The following is a 19428-nucleotide window of genomic DNA, read 5'->3' on the forward strand; positions in this document are numbered from 1 at the left end:
GGGATTGGGAGTGGGTTAGGGATCGGGGTATGGGCATAGGGACCGGGGTATGGGGATAGGGACGGGGATAGGGATAACGGGGATAGGGACCGGGATGGGGACCGGGACAGGGACCGGGATACGGGGATAGGGATAGGGATAACGGGGATAGGGACCGGGATAGGGACCGGGACAGGGAGCGGGATACGGGGATAGGGACCGGGATATGGGGATAGAGACACGGATATGGGGACACCGGGATACAGGGACATGGGAACACCGGGACACCGGGATACAGGGATATGGTGACTCCGGGACACCAGGTTACAGGGATATGGGGACACCGGGATACAGGGACATGGGAACACTGGGACACGGGGATATAGGGACACTAGGACACTGGGATACAGGGATATGGGGTCACCGAGACATCGTGATACAGGGATATGGTGACAGGGAAACGGGGACACCGGGAGGAACACTGCCAGGAACAGGACAAAGGCAGGGACACCGGGAGAGCCCGGTCAGACCCCAGAATACCGGGATACCAGGACACCGCGGAGAGCCCGGCCGGGACCGGAGCTGGGACACAGGAGCTGGGACCGGGACCCCGGGATACTGGGACAATGGGGGGAACCCGTCCGGACCCCGAGACACCGGGACACGAGGACACCGGAATCCGGAGGGAACCCGGCTTGGACCGGGATACGGGGCTGGGAACACCGGGGAGAGCCTGGCCGAGACCAGGGTACTGGGACAATGGGGGTAACCCGGCCGGGACCGGGACACCGGCATACAGGGACACCGGGACACTGGGGAGAGCCTGGCCAGGCCCCGCCGGGATACCAGGACAGGGATACCGGGATACCGGGGGCTGCCGGCATAACAGAAAACCGGGACTGGGACATCGGGACCCGGGAGGAATCTGGCCGGGACCGGGAGACCGGAGGGAATCTGGCAGGACCCGGGCGCAGGGACAGGGACACCGGGACTGGAACGGGGAAAGGAACCCCGGGGGAGGAACGTGAGCAGGACACTGGGACACCGGGACAACGGGGACAGCCCGGCCGGGACCGGGACACCGGGGGAAACCCGGCCCGACCCCGGAACCGAGATCACGGGAACAGCACGGAAAAGGACGGGGACCGCGGGGCTGGGAATACCGGGACACCACCGGGACACGGGGGCTGCCCCCCCCCCGGCCCCGCCCCCCCGCGCTGGGGGCGGGACTTGCCCTGATGAATAAACGACCGAGTGAAACGAATGAATGAACCGATGAATGAATGAATGGATGAGGGGGCGTGGGAACGGCCCCCCCACCTCCTCTCCCCCCCCCCCGCTGCCGGTGACCCCACCGTGACTCAGCGCCGGTTCCCGCCGGTGACATCAGCCCCCGCTGCCCAATAACGGGATCGAGACCCCCCCACGGGAGGCTCCGGTTTGCCGGGACCCCCGTTACGGGCCCACCCCTCCGTCCATGGACCGTGGCCCTGCACCCCGGTACCGGGACCCCACTCCCGGTGTGCGCCCCCCCGTTACCGGGACACCCCCCTCCCCCCATCCATCAGTGGGTCAGTGCCTGGGAGCGGGACACCCCCATCGCGGGACGGGCCTTTAGAAGCGGGGGGCGGGGGGTGTCACCGGGGGGATAAAGGGTGTTTCCGGGTGGGGAGGGGTGACCGGAGGGGTTACCGGAGGGGGAAAAGGGGTCCTGGGGGAGGGGGTCACCGGGTGGGAGGGTGGGGGTCCCGGGGGGAGGGGTGCCGGGGGGGTGGTCCTGGGAAGGGTGGGGGGGTGTTACCGGGGGGTCACCGGGGAGTTACCGGCGTTGGGGCCCGGACGGTTCAGGCCGTTTCTAGAACCGCGGCGGCCGTTTCTATTAATACGCGTTTTCGGCGGCGGCGGCGGCGGCGAAGGGATTCCCTGTGACGTCATTGCTAGGATACCAAACAAACACTCCGAGACAAGCCCATATATGGCTAATTGCGTCACAGGAACTCCGGAGGGGGCGGGGCGAGGGATCCCCCCCGTTCCCCGCCCGTAGAGGAGCCTCTTAACGGCGGCGACGGCTCCCGGGGCTTCAGAACGACGGCGGCGACGGTGGCGGCGGCGACTGCGGGGTCCGGAGGGTCCCGGGGGTCCCGGGACAGCGGCGGCGGGGGCCGTGACGTCAGCTCAGGGGGCGGGGCCTTGCCGTATAAAGTGCCGGCGCGGCGGGCGAGCGGTTCATTCATAAAATAGCGGAGAGCGGGGGGCGAGCGGCGGTGAACGGGCTCAACCGGGACTTTGCACCGGCGGAGAGGATGTACCGGGGCTCGTAACGGCTGAATCGGAGCCTGGGAAGGGATTTACCGGAGCTTGCAGCGGCTCAACGGGGACTTTGCACCGGAGATCCGGATCCTGGGGGACGGACGGACTGGGGTTGGTAGAGGCGAAGCGGGGCTTTATATCGGATAACCGGAGCCTGGGACGGATACACCGGGGCTTATAGCAGCGAACCGGGGCTTTGTACTGGACAATCGGAGCCTGGCACGGCTGCACCGGCGCTTATAGCAGCGGATCGGGGCTTTATACCGGACAACCAGAGCCTGGGACGGACGCACCGGGGCTTATAGCAGTGAACCGGGGCTTATAGCAGTGAACCGGAGCCTGGGACGGACCCACCGGGGCTTATAGAGGCTGCATCGGGGCTTGTAGCAGCGAATCAGAGCCTGGGACGGACGCACCGAGGCTCGTAGTTGCTCACCGGAACCTGGCTCGGACCCACCGGGGCTTATATCGGCTGCACCGGGGCTTATAGCAGCGAACTGGGGCTTTATACCGGCGAACCAGAGCCTGGGACGGGCACACCGGAGCTTCTAGCAGCGAACCGGAGCTTTATACCGGAGAACCGGGGCCTGGGACGGACACACCGGAGCTTATAGCAGCGAACCGGAGCCTTATACCGGACAACCGGAGCCCGGCACCCCTGCACCGGCGCCCGGCACCCCTGCACCGGCGCTCGTAGCCGCTCCCCGGCGCCTGGAGCGGCCACCCCGGCCCTTCCCCCCCCCCCCCCCCGGCTGCATCGGGACTCCTGAAGGCACCGCTGCCCGTTCCTAGTTCCGCTGCCGGGGGCGCCCCGGGATGCCGGTAGCGTGACCCGCAGCCTTGGCGCGGCGGGGCGGCCCCCGCGGCCCCGGGGCCATGTACCAGGGCTTCCCCGGGGACTACGACTCGGGGTCGCGGTGCAGTTCGTCGCCCTCGGCCGAGTCCCAGTACCTGTCCTCGGTCGATTCCTTCGGCAGCCCCGCGGCGGCGGCGGCGGCGGCGGCGGCGCAGGTCGGTGATTGCGCGGCGGCGCCGCCAGGGGGCGAGCGTGTGCGGGGATGGGGATGGGGGGGGGAGAGAGGCGGGAGGGGCGGGGTCGTGCGTAAACGCCGTGACGCGCGCGCGGGGAGCCCGCCGTGATGACGCGGCGCACGTACGGCTATTTTAGACACCGCCGCCACCACCCTCCCCGCCTGCTTTGTTGCTAGGCAACGGGGAGGAGGGGGTGTGAAGCCACGCCCCCCTCCTACTTGGCCACGCCTCCCTCTAGCTTGGCCACGCCCCTCTCTCCCAGCGCTGCTGCGCCCCCTGCTGGCGCGACGCCGCAATAGGGTGTCCCCTGTCCCCCCCCCAAAAAGGGTGGCAGGGGGGGTGTCGGTGTCGTCGTCCCCCCCGTTATAACGGACCCCGGTGATACCGGGGGGGTTTGGTGCAAACCAGCCCCTGGAGGAAGGGATTGGTGCCCCCCCCCCCCCGTTTTAGGGGTGCTGGGGGGGGTTTAGAGGGTCCCCACACCCATAAAGGGAAAAGGGGTGCAAAGGGAGACCCCGGAAGGGGGGTGTTGGGGCACAAGGGCACGGTGTGGCTGGGGGGGGCTTGTACATGGGTGCTGGGGTGCAAGGGGCTCATGCGTCAGGGGTCGTTGCACGAGGGTGTCAGACATGGGTGCTGGGGGTTCTTGCACGTGGGTGCCGGGCACCCAAAGGCATCGTTGCACATCAGGGCCAGGGGCGTTGTGCATCAATGCCGGGGGCTCTCGCACGAGGGTGTCAGACATGGGTGCCGGGGGCTCTCGCACGAGGGTGCTGGGCACACGAGGCTGTTGCACACCAGCACCGGGTCCCTCACACGCGGCCCTGACCCGTCCCGTGTCCCCGCAGGAGTGCGGCGCGCTGGGGGACATGCCCGGCTCCTTCGTGCCCACGGTGACGGCCATCACCACCAGCCAGGACCTGCAGTGGCTGGTGCAACCCACCCTCATCTCCTCCGTGGCTCAATCGCAACCCCCGGGGGCCCCCATGGCGCATCCCCCCCCTCTCGATCCATATGACCTGCCGGGACCCAGCTACTCCACACCGGGCATGGGCGGCTTCAGCGCGGCACCGGCGCCGCCGGCACGGCCCAGCCGCGTGCGGCCCCGGCGCAGCCGTGAGGAGACGGTGAGTGCCGGCACCAGCGTGGGGCGGGGGGGAGATGGGGACAGGGGGGTCACCAGGCTCATGGTCCCATCTCTTTGGGCAGTTGACGCCGGAGGAGGAGGAGAAGCGCCGGGTGCGTCGGGAGAGGAACAAGCTGGCGGCGGCCAAGTGCCGGAACCGGCGCCGGGAGCTGACGGATCGGCTGCAGGCGGTGAGTGAGAGGGATGGGTTGGGATGGGTGGGTTGGGTTGGAAGGGGAAGATTGAGTTTAGGTGGAAAGGGATGGGTTGAGTTGAGTTGGAAGGGGACAGGTTGAGCTGGGATGGAAAGGGATGGGTTGAGTTGAGGCCATTGGAAGGGGATGGGTTGGGTTGAGTTGAGGCCATTGGAAGGGGATGGGTTGAGTTGAGGCCATTGGAAGGGGATGGGTTGAGTTGAGGTCATTGGAAGGGGATGAGTTGAGTTGGGTTGGGAGGGAACAGGTTGACTTGAGGTCATAGGAATGGGATGGATTGACTTGAGGTCAGTGGAAGGGGATGGGTTGAGTTGAGGCCATTGGAAGGGGACAGGTTGGGTTGAGGCCATTGGAAGGGGACGGGTTGAGTTGAGGCCATTGGAAGGGGACGGGTTGGGTTGAGGCCATTGGAAGGGGATGGGTTGAGTTGAGGCTATTGGAAGGGGATGGGTTGAGTTGAGGCCATTGGAAGGGGATGGGTTGAGTTGAGGCCATTGGAAGGGGATGGGTTGAGTTGAGGCCATTGGAAGGGGATGGGTTGAGTTGAGGCCATTGGAAGGGGACGGGTTGAGTTGAGTTGGGTTGGGAGGGGACAGGTTGAGTTGAGGCCACTGGAAGGAGATGCGTCGAGTTGAGTTGGGTTGGGAGGGGACAGGTTGAGTTGAGGCCACTGGAAGGAGATGGGTTGAGTTGAGGCCATTGGAAGGAGATGGGTTGATGGCTGTTGGGACCATGGGGTCCCCAGGGAGTTGGAAGAGGACAGTTGAGTCGGGTTGTTTGGAAGAGGTCAGTGGGGATGGGGACAATGACGTCCCCAGGACAAGGGGGGCCGATGTCCCAGGAGCTGCTGTGTTAGAGGGGGATAAGGGTGTCCCCTGGGCAAGGGACAATGGAAGAGGGACAGCAACGTCCCTTGGCGCTGGGGATATCAGAGGGGGACAGATGCAGGGATGCAGGGGACAGCGCCATCCCCAGGAGGAGGGGACATCAGTCCCCCCAGAGGGGGGCAGAAGGACACCCATGGGTGCGGGGAGATAGGATGAGCACAGACAGACACCCAGGGGCACAGGGAAGTGGGGTGAGCACAGATGGACTCCCAGGGTTGCAGGCCCATCAGAGAAGGACACCTAAGACCAGAGGACATCAGAGGACAGACAGACACCCATGGGTGCAGTTACATTGGATGAGGTCAGATGGATACCCATGGGTGCAGAGATATGGGGTGAGGACAGACAAACAGCCTGGGATGCAGGGGCATGGGATGAGCACAGATGGACACCCATGGGTGCAGGGATATTGGCTGAGCACAGATGGACACCCAGGGGTGCAGGGGCGTGGGATGAGCACAGATGGGCACCCAGTGGTTCAGGTCCATCAAAGGTGGACACCTAAGACCAGGAGACATCAGAGTAGTCCAGACGGATACCCATGGGTGCAGGGACATGGGATGAGCAGGGATGGATAGCCATGGGTGCAGGGACATGGGATGAGCAGAGATGGATAGCCATGGGTGCAGGGACATGGCATGAGCACAGATAGACTCACAGGGGTGCATGCCTATCAGAGGGGGATAGATGGACACCCATGGGTGTGGGTCCATCAGAGCAGGACAGAGGGACATCCAGGGGTGCAGGGCCATCAGAGGGGGACACCCAGGACCAGGGAACATCAGAGTAGGACACACAGACACCCATGGGTGCAGGGACACGGGATGAGCTCAAACAGACACCCATACATGCAGGGACATGGGGTGCGCACAGAGGGGCACCCATGGGCACAGGGACATGGGATGAGCACAGAGAGGCACCCATGGGTGTAGAGACATGGGATGAGCTCAGACAGACACCCATAGGTTCAGGGACATGGAATGAGCACAGTTGGGCATCCATGGGTGCAAGGACATGGGATGGGCACAGGGACATGGGATGCGCACAGAGAGGCACCCATGAGTGCAGGGAGATGGGATGAGCACAGAGAGGCACACCCGGGTGCAGGGACACGGGATGCGCACCCATGGGCGCAGGGACATGGGATGCACACAGAGAGGCACCCATGGGCGCAGGGACACGGGATTGCTCACCCATGGGCGCAGGGACATGGGATGCACACAGAGGGGCACCCCTGGGCACAGGGACACGGGATTGCACACCCATGGGCACAGGGACACGGGATGCGCACCCATGGGCACAGGGACATGGAATGCGCACAGAGGAGCACCCATGGGCGCAGGAACATGGAATGCGCACCCACGGGCACAGGGACATGGGATGCGCATAGTTGGGCACCCCTGGGCGCAGGGACACGGGATGCGCACAGAGAGGCACCCACGGGCTCAGGGACACGGGATCCCCCCCCCCGCATCCCTGACACTCCCCTCGGCGCAGGAGACGGACCAGCTGGAGGAGGAGAAGGCGGAGCTGGAGTCGGAGATCGCGGAGCTGCGCAAGGAGAAGGAGCGGCTGGAGCTGGTGCTGGTGGCGCACGCCCCCGCCTGCAAACTGCCCTTCGGGGCCGCCGAGGTGAGCGCCCTGCGCAAGGAGGAGCCGGCGCCCGGCGCCCAGGGCCCCTTCCCCGCCTGCTGCTTCGCGCCGCCCGCGCCGCCTAATCCCAACCCCGCGTCTCCGTTTGTGTTCACCCACCCAGAGGGACCCTCCTGCGGAGCCTCGCATCAGCGGAGCAGCGGCAGCGACCAGTCCTCGGACTCCTTGAGCTCCCCCTCGCTCCTCGCGTTGTGAAACGGGGGGGCCCCGGCTCACCCCCACGCACGGGCACCTCCCCCTCCCCGGCTGGTGGCTTCTTGGGACCCTTTGCCCATGGCGGGGGGGGCGGGTTTTGGATGGGTCCAAGTTCTTCTGATGGGGTTTTGGATGGTTTCTCGGACGGTTCCTTTGAGGGGCTTGGATGGTTCTTCGAGGGTTCCTGAATGGCTTTTGGATGATGGTTCCTTGATGGTTCCTTGATGGCTTTTGGATGGTTCTTGGATGGTTCCTTGATGGCTTTTGGATGATGGTTCCTTGATGGTTCTTGGATGGTTCCTTGATGGTTCTTGGATGGTTCCTTGATGGCTTTTGGATGGTTCCTTGAAGTTCTTGGATGGTTTTTTGGGATGCTTTCGGATGGTTCTTTGATTTTTATTTTTTTTTTTGGGGGGGGATGGTTTTTGATGGTTTTTGATGGTTTTTGATGGTTTTTGATGGTTTTTGATGGTTTTTGATGGTTTTTGATGGTTTTTGATTTTGCTTTTTTGGATGGCTTCTGATTTTTACATATTTTTTTTTTTTTTAATGGTTTTTGATGGGTTTTTGGTTTTTTGGATGGTTTTTGATGGTTATTTTGTGGTTTTTTTAATGGCTTTTGGTGGTTTTGGTTTTTTTGGGGGGATGGTTTATGATGGGTTTTTTTTTTTTTTTTTTTTTTTGCTTTTTTTTTTTTATTTTTTTTGGGTTGTTCTTGATGGCTTTGATCGTTTTTGGATGGTTTTGGATGGGTTTTGGATGGTTTTTTGACGTTTTTTGGGTATTTCCCCCCCATTTCACTCCATTTCTCAGACGGGCTGGGCTCTCGGTGAGGTTCAAGGGCAGCTTTGCCCAGCCCTGGATGTGCTGGAGGTGTCTGTCGTGTGTCACCATCAGCGCTGCAGCGTCCCGGCTGCTTTAGGGGTGTCTGTCCCCCCGTCCCCACCATCCCAAGGGGGTTCCTGCAGCATCTCCCTGCTTCTGGAGATGGTTCCTGCCCCGTTTCCACCACCCGGGCAAGGTTTTCCATCACCTTAGAGGTGCCCGTCCCCCATCCTCATCATCCCATGGGGCTTCCTGCAGCATCTCCATCCCTTTAGAGATGGTTCCTGCCCCGTTCCCACCACCCTGGCAAGATCCTCCATCACCTTAGAGGTACCCATCCCTGGTCCCCATCATCCCATGGGGGTTCGTGCAGCATCTCCATCCCTTTGGAGATGTCCATGCCCTATTTCAGCCGTCCCAGGAAGGTCCCTGTGGCACTGGTGCCACCTCAGCGGTGTCTCTGCTGGTCTCTGTTGCCCTGGAGGTGCTCCCTGTGCCATCTCCATCCCTTTGGAGATGTCCATGTTCTCTCTCCCCACCCCACGAAGGTCCCTGCATCATTTCTGTTGCTCTGGAGATGTCGGTGTCATCTCCACCACCCATGGGGGGTGCCCATGGGGCATCTCCTTCACCCTGGAGGCACCCACATAGCATCTCTGCTCCCCCTTGGAGAGTCCTTGTGGCTCCTTCATCACCCCAGAACTCTTTGTGCTGCATCCCCACCGCCCCACGGGGCTTCTTGCAGCATCTCCACCACCCCAGAGGCGCCCATGCTACGTCCCCACCATTCCATGGGGTCACTGAAGGATCCCCATCACTTTGGGGGTGCCCATGCTCCATCCCCACCACCCTATGGGGTCCTTGAAGCTTCTCCATCACTTCTGGGGTGCCCAACCCAACCTCCATCACCTTGTGGGGGGAGGCCTTGTGCCACCTCCATGGTGTCGCCATCCCCTTGGTTGGGGGTCCCCAGCCCCATTGCTGCTGCTGGGCCCCCCCCTCGCCCTCTCCAGCACCCCCAGCATTGGGGGGGCTCCCGTCCTGCTTTTGTGTGTGTGTGTCCCCAACTGTGAAGGCCTCTGCCCCATGTCCCCTGTGGTGTCCCCTGTGGTGACCAAGCTTCGCCGCCGCCTCTGTCCATGTCCCTCCTCTTGGGTCGCGTCGCGCCGCGGGAGATGTTTAGTTTTTTATTGATGATGGATTTATGGATCATTATGGATTATTATGGATCATTGTGGATCATTGTGCATCATTGTGGCTGTGACTGGTCCTGGGGCCAACCCCCCCGGCCCTACCGCGTCCGCGCTTCACCCATCCCAACGTGGCCAATAAAGCAGCTTCGGATCGGCCCCGCGGCTCCTCTGTGCCTTGGGGAGGGAGGGCGGGATGGGGAGACCGTGGGGATGGGGACGTGGAGCTGTGGGGCGTGGGGATGTGGGGACATGGGGCTGTGGGGTAGGGAGCTTCAGGGGGACATGGGAGACTTGGCGATACAAGCCCCCCCCCCCGCTGAGCTGCGGGCGGCCACCAGGGGGCGCGAACGGATGAGGGGGGCGCAGACCTGCCCCGTTTAGGGGTGTCTATTTCCACTTTGGGGGTGTTTATTCCCAGTACAGGGCATCTATTCTCACTTTGGGGGTGTTTATTCCCAGTTCAGGAGCATATATTCCCAGTTTAAGGGTGTCTATTCCCAGTTTGAAGTGTTTATTCCCAGTTTAGGGGTGTCTATTCCCAGTTCGGGGTGTCTATTCCCAGTTCAGGGCATCTATTCTCAGTTTGGGGGTGTCTGTTCCCAGTTTAGGGGCATCTATTCCCAGTTTGGAGCATATATTCCCGGTTTAGGGGTGTCTATTCCCAGTTTGGGGCATCTATTCTCACTTTGATGGTGTCTACTCCCAGTTTGGAATGTTTATTCCCAGTTTAGGGGTGTCTATTCCCACTTTGGGGGTCTTTATTCCCAGTTTAGGGGTGTCTATTCCCACTTTGGGGGTCTTTATTCCCAGTTTAGGGGTGTCTATTCCCAGTTTGGAGTGTTTATCCCCAGTTTAGGGGTGTATATTCTCACTTGGGGGGTGTTTATTCCCTGTTTGGGGTGTCTATTCCCAGTTTAAGGGTGTCTATTCCCACTTTGGGGGTCTTTATTCCCAGTTTAGGGGTGTCTGTTCCCACTTACGGGTATCTATTCCCGGTTTAGGGGTGTCTATTCCCAGTTTGGAGTGTTTATCCCCAGTTTAGGGGTGTATATTCTCACTTTGGAGGTGTTTATTCCCTGTTTGGGGCGTCTATTCCCAGTTTAAGGGTGTTTATTCCCAGTTTGGGGTGTCTATTCCCAGTTTAGGGTGTCTATTCCCAGTTTGGGGTGTTTATTCCCAGTTTGGGGTGTTTATTCCCAGTTTGGGGTGTCTATTCCCAGTTTAAGGGTGTCTATTCCCAGTTTGGGGTGTTTATTCCCAGTTTAAGGGTGTCTATTCCCAGTTTGCAGTGTTTATTCCCAGTTTAGGGGTGTCTATTCCCAGTTTGCAGTGTTTATTCCCAGTTTAAGGGTGTCTATTCCCACTTGGGGGTGTCTATTCCCCGGCGCTGACGTCAGGCTCGCAGTGATTCACACGGGGCACACCCCTGTGTGTGTGTGTGTGTCCCCCAAGGTCCCCCCATCCCTTCCCGACATTCCCGCCCGGCGCGGCCGCTTCCGTCCCCACGACCCTGACCCGTTATTTATAGCCCTCGCTGCTTCCTGGCGGGAGCCGGATCCGGCACAAGCCTATTTTGGGAATGAAGGGGCTGGAAAACTGCCCCCTCCCTCACTGCCAGCCCGGGCTGGGCTGAGACCTGGCACCAGCTCGTGGCACTGATGGTGGCCAAGGGATGCGATGGTGGAGCCGCAGGGTCCCGGCACCGGTTGGGATCCGGGTCCATCTCCATGTCCCCCCCCCCCGGGATGCCGGGAAGCGGCAGCGGGTGGATTCCTGGCCCAGCGCTGGCGCGCGGCCGCTTCCTTCCTCGCACGAGGAGCCGCATCCTGCGCGGTGCTGGGCCCGGGGTGCGGCTGCGGGTGTGCAGAGGGAGCTGTGGGGATGGGATGAAGGACGGGGATGAAGATGAAGAGGGGAGTGGGAATGAAGATGGGGATGAAGGTGGAGATGAAGATGAAGAGGGGAGTGGGAATAAAGATGGGGATGAGGATGGGGATGAAGATGAAGAGGGGAGTGGGAATGAAGATGGGGATGACGATGGAGATAAATTTGGGCTTGAGGATGAAGATTGGGAGGGGAATGGGGATGAGGATGGGGAAGGGATGAAGATGAAGAAGGGGATGAGGATGGGGAAGGGATGAAGATGAAGAAGGGGATGGGATGGGGATGAAGATGGGAATGGGAAGGAGGATGGGGATGGGATGGAGATGGATATAAAGTTGGGGATGAGGACAGGGATGAGTATGGGGATGGGATGAAGATGAAGAAGAGGATGAGGATGGGATGAAGATGAAGAAGGGGATGGGATGGGGATGAAGATGGGAATGGGGAGGAAGATGGGGATGGGATGAAGATGGAGATAAAGTTGGGGATGAGGAGGGGATGGGGATGCAGCGGTGATGGGCACTGTCGATGCGCACCCATAGGCGCTGTCTCAAAGGCGCGGGCGCCGCCGGCGCAGCCGGGCCATGGGTGCGAGGCGTGGGAGCTGGAAGGGCAAACAGCGCCCGGCGCCGGGCACCGGCAGCTCAGCAAAGAACGCGCGGTGCCGCGATGGTGATGCCGGTGACAGCGGTGCCGGTGCCACGGCCCCGCCGCGCTCCAGGTCCCGCAGCACCCCCAGGATCTCGTGTCGTGCCGTGGGGCTCCGCAGCCCCCGCGCGTCCAGCACCGCCGCCACGTGCTCCCGCCTGTGGGTCACCCGTCACCAATGGGCATCAATCGGCACCAATTGCCACCAGTGGTCACCAATGGGGTCCAATGGGCACCAATGGCCTCCAATGGGACCAATGGGCACCAGTGGCACCAGTGGCCACCAATGGGCACCAGTGGACATCAATGGCCACCAAGGACACCAGTGGGACCAATGGGACCAACGGGCACCAATGGGCACCAGTGGGACCAATGGGCACCAGAGGGACCAATGGGCACCAGTGGCCACCAATGGGCACAAATGGCCACCAATGGCACTAATGGGCTCCAGTGGCACCAATGGGCACCAATGGCCACCAATGGGACCAATGGCACCAATGGCCCCATTGGGCACCAGTGGGACCAGTGGCACCAATGGGTACCAATGGCCACCAATGGGACCAATAGGCACCAATGGCACCAATGGGCACCAGTGGCCACCAATGGGACCAACGGGCACCAATGGCCACCATTGGGCACCAGTGGGACCAACAGGCACCAATGGTCACCAATGGGCACCAGGGGGATCAATGGGCACCAGTAGGCACCAATGGGCACAAATAGCCACCAATGGGCACCAGTGGCACCAATGGGCACCAAGGGGACCAATGGCACCAACCCCACAGTGCCGGAGATGGGGACACCCCGACGGGTGCCATCACTCACCGGACATCGGGGAAGTCCCTCGCCAGGACCCCGACCTCCATCTGCAGCGCCGCCGTGTCCTCCAGCACCAGCAGCTCCCGCAGCCGCGGCACCACCGAGTCCAGCCACGGCGAAGCCGAGTCCTGCCAGCGGCCGGGGCTCGGTCATGGGCTCCTCCGGTGTGCAGCACCCAAAGGGCACCCAAAGAGCACCCAAAGGGCACCCGAAGGGCAACCAAGGGGCAACCAAAGGGCAATCAAAGAACAACCAAAGGGCAACCAAAGGGCAACCAAAGAGCAACCAAGGGGCATCCAAAGAGCACCCAAAGGGCAACCAAAGGGCAACCAAGGGGCACCCAAAGAGCATCCAAAGAGGACCCAAGGGGGACCCAAAGGGCGTCCAAAAAGCACCCAAAGAGCATCCAAAGGGCAACCAAAGAGGATGCAAAGGGCACCCAAAGGACACTCAAAGCACATCGAAAAAGCATCCAAAGAGCACCCAAAGGGCAACCAAAGGACACTCAAAGGGCAACCAAAGAGGACACAAAGGGCACCCAAGGAGCACCCAAAGGGGCAACCAAAGAGCACCCGAAGGGTAAGCAAAGAGGACCCAAAGGGCAACCAAAGGGCATCCACAGAGCATCCAAAGAGGACCCAAAGAGCACCCAAAGAGCACCCAAGGAGCACCCAAAGGGCACCCAAAGGGGTGTGCTGGGTCTTACCAGGCGGGTGAAGAGCTCGCGGAGCTGCCGGGCCTCGTCGCTGAGGCGAGCGGCCACGCGGGCGCGGGCCTTGGCCGAGGTGCAGACCACGCGCCCCGACAGCAGCGGCCGCACGTACTCCAGCAGCACCCGGCGGTGCAGGTCGCTCACCAGCACCTGTGGCAGCACCCATGGGTGTCACCGGCAGCGCCGGGCAGGGCGTGCACCAACGGGGACATCAGCACCCAAGCGATGGGCATCATGAGCTTGGCACCCATGGGTGTCATCCCAACCCATGGGCGTCATCCCAACCCAATGGGTGTCATCCCAACCCATAGGCGTCATCCCAACCCAATGGGTGGGTGTCATGATGGGCACCACCCAATGGGCACCACCCAACTCAGCACCCAATGGGTGGACACCATGAACATGGCGCGTATGGGTGCCATCCCAGCCAGCACCCAATGGATGGGCATCATGAGTATGACACCCATGGGTGTCGTATCAAGACGCAGCACCCACCTGGTAGGGCTCGGGGTGGAGCGGGCGAAGCTTCTGGGCGAAGCTGGTGATGAGCAGCACGATGGAGTCGAAGGCGTCCGAGCTCGTCAGCCACTTGCGCTTCATCAGCTTGTTGAAGTAGGGCTGGGGTGGGGAGAGGGGCTGGCACCCAAGGGTGGCACCCAGGCAGCACCCAATGGATGGGCACCATGATGGGCACCACCCATATCAGCACCCAACTGATGGGCACTGATGGATGGGCACAATGAGCATGGTACCCATGGGTGTCATCCCAATCAGCACCCAATGGATGGGCACCATGATGGGCAACAACCAATGGGTACCATGAGCATTGCACCCATGGGTGTCACTTTGCTCAACACCCAACTGATGGCCACCAATTGATGGGCACCATGGGCATCGCACCCATGGGCATCACCCAGCTCAGCACCCAACCAATGGGCACCATGGGCATCACACCCATGGGCATCACCCAGCTCAGCACCCAATCAATGGGCATCATGGGCATTGCACTCATGGGCATCACCCAACTCAGTGCCCAACCAATGGGCATCATGACCACTGCACCCATGGGCATCACCCAGCTCAACACCCAACAAATGGGCACCATGGGCATCACACCTGTGGGCATCACCCAACTCAACACCCATCGCTGGGCACCCATCACTCTCCATCTCCCACCCGTCCCAGTGCTGGCACCTTGAGGTCCTCGAAGAGGCGCTGGGTGAGGACGTGGTTGCAGCTCCGGGTCACCTTGTCCAGGGCGCCCTGGGCCTGGCGCCGCAGCTCCTCGCTCTCGGGGTGCCCGAACTGCGCCAGGCGCTCAGCGAAGCCCCTGCGTGGGGTCAGTGGGTGCTGCGGGACCCTGAACCCCCCCCCCCAGCACCCCCAGGGCCATGGGGCGGCCTCACCTGAACGTGGGGCAGCAGTTGACCAGGGCGATGGCGCGGCCGGTGGCACCGTCGGGTGGGGATGAGTCATTGGGTGCCTCCAGGAACCGCTCCACCTTCCGCTGGAAGCTGAAGCACCCAGGTGGGTCACCCATGGGTGCCATGGGGACCCGATGCCGTGGGGACCAACACCAGGGGGACCAGCACCATGGGGACCCAATACAATGGGGACCCAACACCATGGGGACCCAACACCATGGGGACCCAACACAGTGGGGACCCAACACCATGGGGACCAGCACCATAGGGACCCAATACCATGGGGACCCAGCACCATGGGGACCCAATACCATGGGGACCAGCACCATGGGGACATAATACAATGGGGACCCAACACCATGGGGACCAGCACCATGAGGACCCAACACAATGGGGACCCAACACCATGGGGACCAGCACCATGAGGACCCAACACAATGGGGACCCAACACCATGGGGACCAGCACCATGGGGACCCAACACAATGGGGACCCAACACCAACACCATGGGGACCCAACACCATGGGGACCAGCACCATGGGGACCCAACACCATGGGGACCAGCACCATGGGGACCCAATACAATGGAGACTCAATACCATGGGGACCCAACATGAACACCATGGAGACCCAAAATCATGGGGACCTGGCTCCATGAAGACCATCACCAATGGGACGTGCCACCCCAGCTCTGTCCTGTGGCTCCCGTCCCCCCGTGGTGCCCATGTTCCTGTGCCCATCCCCATGTCCCCCCTGTCCCCACGTCCCACCTATGCAGGAAGGTCACCAGCACGCCCAGCAGACTCTGCGCCATCTCCCTGCCGAACTCGGGGGTGATCTGGGGGGCTCGTTCCACGTGGGCCCGCAGCAGCTGTGGGGACACGGCCACCATGGCCCTATGGGGTCCGCAATCACCCAGCACCACATCCCCATGGGGTCCCCAACCACCCAGCACCACATCCCCATGGGGTCCCCACCACCACATCCCCATGGGGTCCCCACCACCCAGCAGCACCATGAGGCCGCTGTGGGGTCCATGGGGGTCCCATGGGTGCCCGTACCCCGGTGACGCGCGTGGCCAGCCCCTCCTGCAGCTCCTGGCTGGTGACCTCCTCAGCCCACGTGTCCTCACTGAGCTGCAGCTCCTGGGCCAGCGCTGCCTCCACCTTCGCCTGTGGAGGGACACCACCATGGGGACACCACCATGGGGACACCACCATGGGGACACCAGTGCCACCACAGTGCCCATCCCAGTGCCACCATTGAGGCCATCATCCTCCCATCCCAGTGCCACCACAGTTCCCACCATGTTCCCATCCCACCACCCATCATGACCATTATCATCTCTATCCCAGTGTCACCCTTCTTCCCATCCCAGTGCCATACCGGTACCCATCCCAGTGCCACCACTGAGGCCATCATTCCCCCATCCCAGTGTCATCCCAGTGTCATACTGGTTCCCACCCCAAAGCCACCCTGGTGCCCATCCCGGTGCCACCACCAAGGCCACCATTGTCCCCCCCTGGTGCCACCGGTGCCGGGTCCCACCTTGACGGCGCCGATGCAGCTGCTCTCGAGGCTGCGCTGGGTCTCGGGGGGCAGGGGGGGCCCCAGCGCCTGCAGCAAAGCCCCCACTTCGGGGTGTCCCAGCACCTCCCTGTGGACAGGGGGGACATGGGGGGTCGTTGGGGTGTCATTGGGGTCCCAATGGGGTGTCATTGCCATGCCAAGGGCTGTCCATCATGCCCGGGAGGGGGGGTCTGGGGTGCCCAGGTAGGGTTTGGGGTGCCCAGGTAGGGTTTGGGGTGCTGTGGGGGTCTCTGTGCTATAGGGTCTCAGTGCTATAGGGTCGCTGTGCTATAGGGTCTCAGTGCTATAGGGGTCTCAGTGCCACAGGGTCTCAGTGCTATGGGGTCTCTGTGCTATAGGGTCTCTCTGCTATAGGATCTCAGTGCTATAGGGGTCTCAGTGCCACAGGGTCTCAGTGCTATGGGGTCTCTGTGCTATAGGGTCTCTCTGCTATAGGATCTCAGTGCTATAGGGGTCTCAGTGCTATAGGGTTTCAGTGCTATGGGGTCTCTGTGCAATGGGGTCTCAGTGCTATGGGGGCCCTCACCAGGGGTAAGTGCTGCTACAGGGGTTCTGTGCTATAGGTGCCACTATGGGGGTCTCAGTGCTATAGGGTCTCAGTGCTATAGGGTCTCTCTGCTATAGGGGTCTCAGTGCCATGGGGTGTCAGTGCTAAGGGGTCTCAGTGATAAAGGGTCTCAGTGCTAAGGGGTCTCGGTGCTAGGGGGTCTCGGTGCTATAGGGTTTCAGTGCTAAGGGGTCTCAGTGCTAAGGGGCCTCAGTGCTATAGGGTCTCAGTGCTAAGGGGTCTCAGTGCTAAGGGGTCTCGGTGCTATAGGGTCTCAGTGCTAAGGGGTCTCGGTGCTAAGGGGTCTCGGTGCTAGGGGGTCTCGGTGCTAAGGGGTCTCGGTGCTATAGGGTCTCAGTGCTATAGGGGTCTCAGTGCTAAGGGGTCTCGGTGCTGTGGGGGCTCTCACCGGGGGTAGGTGCCGCTGTTCCACTCCAGCAGCACGTAGAGCTCGGTGACCCCGAGCGGCCGCTGCGCCGCGGCCCCGACGCGCTGCGCCAGGGCCCGGTGGTACCCGCGGGCATAGACGGCGGCGGCGTCGTACGCGGGCGGGAAGGCGGGAGCCACGTGTCGGCGCACGGAGCGCAGGTCCTGCAGCAGCCGCGCCGCCAGCGCCGCCAGCTCCGCTCCCAGCCCGGCCCCGGCCCCGGCCGCGGCTCCCGGCGGCGCCGCCTGCGCCAGGCGCTCCCCGGCCGCCCGCGCCGCCGCCTCCTGCCAGCGCTGCCGCAGCCGCCGCGGCCGCCCCGCGCAGCCCGGCCCCAGCCGCTGGTCCGCGGCGTCCTCCTGCTGCAGCACCCGGATAACGGAGCGCAGCAGCGGGAAGGGGCGAGCGGCCGCCACGGCCTCGGCCAGCACGGCCCAGAGCTGCGCCAGCAGCGCCCGGTACAGCAGAGCCACGTCCCGAGCCTGGCGGCCGGGGGATGGGGACGGGGATGGGGGGGACGGGGATGGGGGGGACGGGGATGCGGCCGCGCACTCGGCTTCCAGAGCGATGATCTGCTCGTCGGCCGCCACCAGCTCCCGCCGCTGGATCAGCTCCAGGATCTCCAGCACTGGGTGAGGGACACAGGGGTGATGGCCCAGAGCTGTGTCCCTCCATGGCCCCGTCCCCATGGCCTTGCATCCCCGCACCCTTATGCCACCATCCCCATGTCTCGTGTCCCCATCCCCATGGTGTCCCCACATCCCCATCCCTTTGCCCCCATTCCCGAGTCCCACATCCCCATGTCCCATCCTCACACAATCCCCATCTCCACGTCTCCGTGTCCCACATCCCACCCCCTTGTCCCCATCGCCATCTCCCGTTCCCACCTCCCCATGTCCCCACGTCCCACCTCCACATCCCCATGTCCCCATGTGCCATCTCCACATTCCCACATCCCCCATGTCCCCACGTCCCACCTCCACATCCCCATGTCCCCATGTGCCATCTCCACATTCCCACATCCCCCATGTCCCCATGTGCCATCTCCACATTCCCACATCCCCCATGTCCTCATGCACACACATCCCCATCTCCATGTCCTCACGTCCCCATGTCCCATATCCCCACGTCCTCATGTCCCATCTCTAGGTCCCCACATCTCCGTGTCCTCATGTCCCATCTCCATATCCCCATGTCCGCATATCCCATCCCCATGTCCCGTGTCCCCACGTCCCCATGTTCCTACGTCCCCATGTCCCCATGTCCCATCTCCATGTCCCCATGTGCCACCTCCACATTCCCACGTCCCTCATGCCCACACATCCCCATCTCCATGTCCCACCTCCGTGTCCCCACGTCCCCACATCCCCATGCCCCATCCCCATGTCCCCATATCCCCGCGTCCCCATGTCCCCATGTCCCCATGCCCCATCCCCATGTCCCCATACCCCATGTCCCCATGTCCCTATGCCTCATCCCCATGTCCCCATATCCCCATCTCCCCATGTCCCATCCCCACGTCCCATCCCCGCGCCCCCCTTCCCCCCTCCCTGCGCCCCATCGCACACCCCTCACCCGAGAGCGGCTCCTTGTCCTTCCCTCTCCCGTCCGTGCCCTGCCCCGCTCCGTCCCCGTCGCCTCCGGCCGCCCCGTCCGCGCTGTCCGCGGTGGCCGCTCGCTCCGCGCCGGCCCCGCGCTGTCCCCAGGGGGTCGGCACCGCGAGCCGCAGCCAGGACCCGCGTTTGGTGCCGCTGGGCTCGTCCTTGCGGCGCCGCCGGCCCAGGTCCTCGGAGCGGCGCCGCGCTCGGGCATCGCCGCCGGGTCCCGGCCCCGGCCCCGGGGGGGCACCGCGCCGGGAGCGCCCGAACGGGCCGAGCCCCACCAGCAGCTCCAGCGTGGCGCGGCGCCGGAACCGGCTCTCGGGGCTGGCGGCGAACGGGTCCCCGGGCTCGTCCTCGTCCTCCC

General features: G+C 62.8%; 2 protein-coding genes across 3 annotated transcripts; one reads left to right on the plus strand and one right to left on the minus strand.

Annotated features, from left to right (window-relative positions):
* Positions 1 to 2226: 2226 nt before the first annotated feature.
* FOSB (FosB proto-oncogene, AP-1 transcription factor subunit) lies at positions 2227 to 7831 on the plus strand. Of its 2 annotated transcripts, XM_030475148.1 has the most exons (5): positions 2227 to 3300; positions 4170 to 4448; positions 4531 to 4638; positions 7047 to 7181; positions 7306 to 7831. In XM_030475148.1, the coding sequence occupies exons 1-5, from the start codon at positions 3166 to 3168 to the stop codon at positions 7369 to 7371; spliced, it is 723 nt and encodes a 240-aa protein (XP_030331008.1). In that variant the 5' UTR covers positions 2227 to 3165; the 3' UTR covers positions 7372 to 7831. The 2 variants fall into 2 exon arrangements, with proteins under 2 accessions (XP_030331008.1, XP_030331006.1); XM_030475146.1 differs by having other exon boundaries at positions 7047 to 7831.
* A 3916-nt stretch (positions 7832 to 11747) lies between these two features.
* EXOC3L2 (exocyst complex component 3 like 2) lies at positions 11748 to 19275 on the minus strand. Its single transcript, XM_030475121.1, has 12 exons — positions 19204 to 19275; positions 19039 to 19159; positions 17449 to 18091; positions 16451 to 16559; positions 15964 to 16074; positions 15673 to 15773; positions 14885 to 14992; positions 14673 to 14808; positions 13974 to 14096; positions 13473 to 13628; positions 12773 to 12894; positions 11748 to 12105 (listed from the first exon to the last, which is right to left on the minus strand). The coding sequence occupies exons 1-12, from the start codon at positions 19273 to 19275 to the stop codon at positions 11850 to 11852; spliced, it is 2058 nt and encodes a 685-aa protein (XP_030330981.1). The 3' UTR covers positions 11748 to 11849.
* Between the last annotated feature and the right edge of the window lie 153 nt (positions 19276 to 19428).

The sequence above is a fragment of the Strigops habroptila genome, unplaced genomic scaffold (genome assembly GCF_004027225.2).
Source record: "Strigops habroptila isolate Jane unplaced genomic scaffold, bStrHab1.2.pri NW_022045631.1_ctg1, whole genome shotgun sequence".
NCBI lineage: Eukaryota > Metazoa > Chordata > Aves > Psittaciformes > Psittacidae > Strigops > Strigops habroptila.

Excerpts from the sequence above, each read along its gene's own strand:
- FOSB (XM_030475146.1), top strand. The coding sequence starts at position 3,166 with ATGTACCAGGGCTTCCCCGGGGACTACGACTCGGGGTCGCGGTGCAGT. Across the intron at positions 3,301-4,169 it reads CGGCGGCGGCGGCGGCGCAG|GAGTGCGGCGCGCTGGGGGA; the intron begins GTCGGTGATTGC and ends GTGTCCCCGCAG. Across the intron at positions 4,639-7,046 it reads TGACGGATCGGCTGCAGGCG|GAGACGGACCAGCTGGAGGA; the intron begins GTGAGTGAGAGG and ends CCCTCGGCGCAG.
- EXOC3L2 (XM_030475121.1), bottom strand. The coding sequence starts at position 19,275 with ATGCCCGAGCGCGGCGCCGCTCCGAGGACCTGGGCCGGCGGCGCCGCA. Across the intron at positions 19,160-19,203 it reads CGAGCCCAGCGGCACCAAAC|CGCGGGGCCGGCGCGGAGCG; the intron begins GCGGGTCCTGGC and ends CCCTGGGGACAG. Across the intron at positions 16,560-17,448 it reads AACAGCGGCACCTACCCCCG|GGAGGTGCTGGGACACCCCG; the intron begins GTGAGAGCCCCC and ends CCCTGTCCACAG.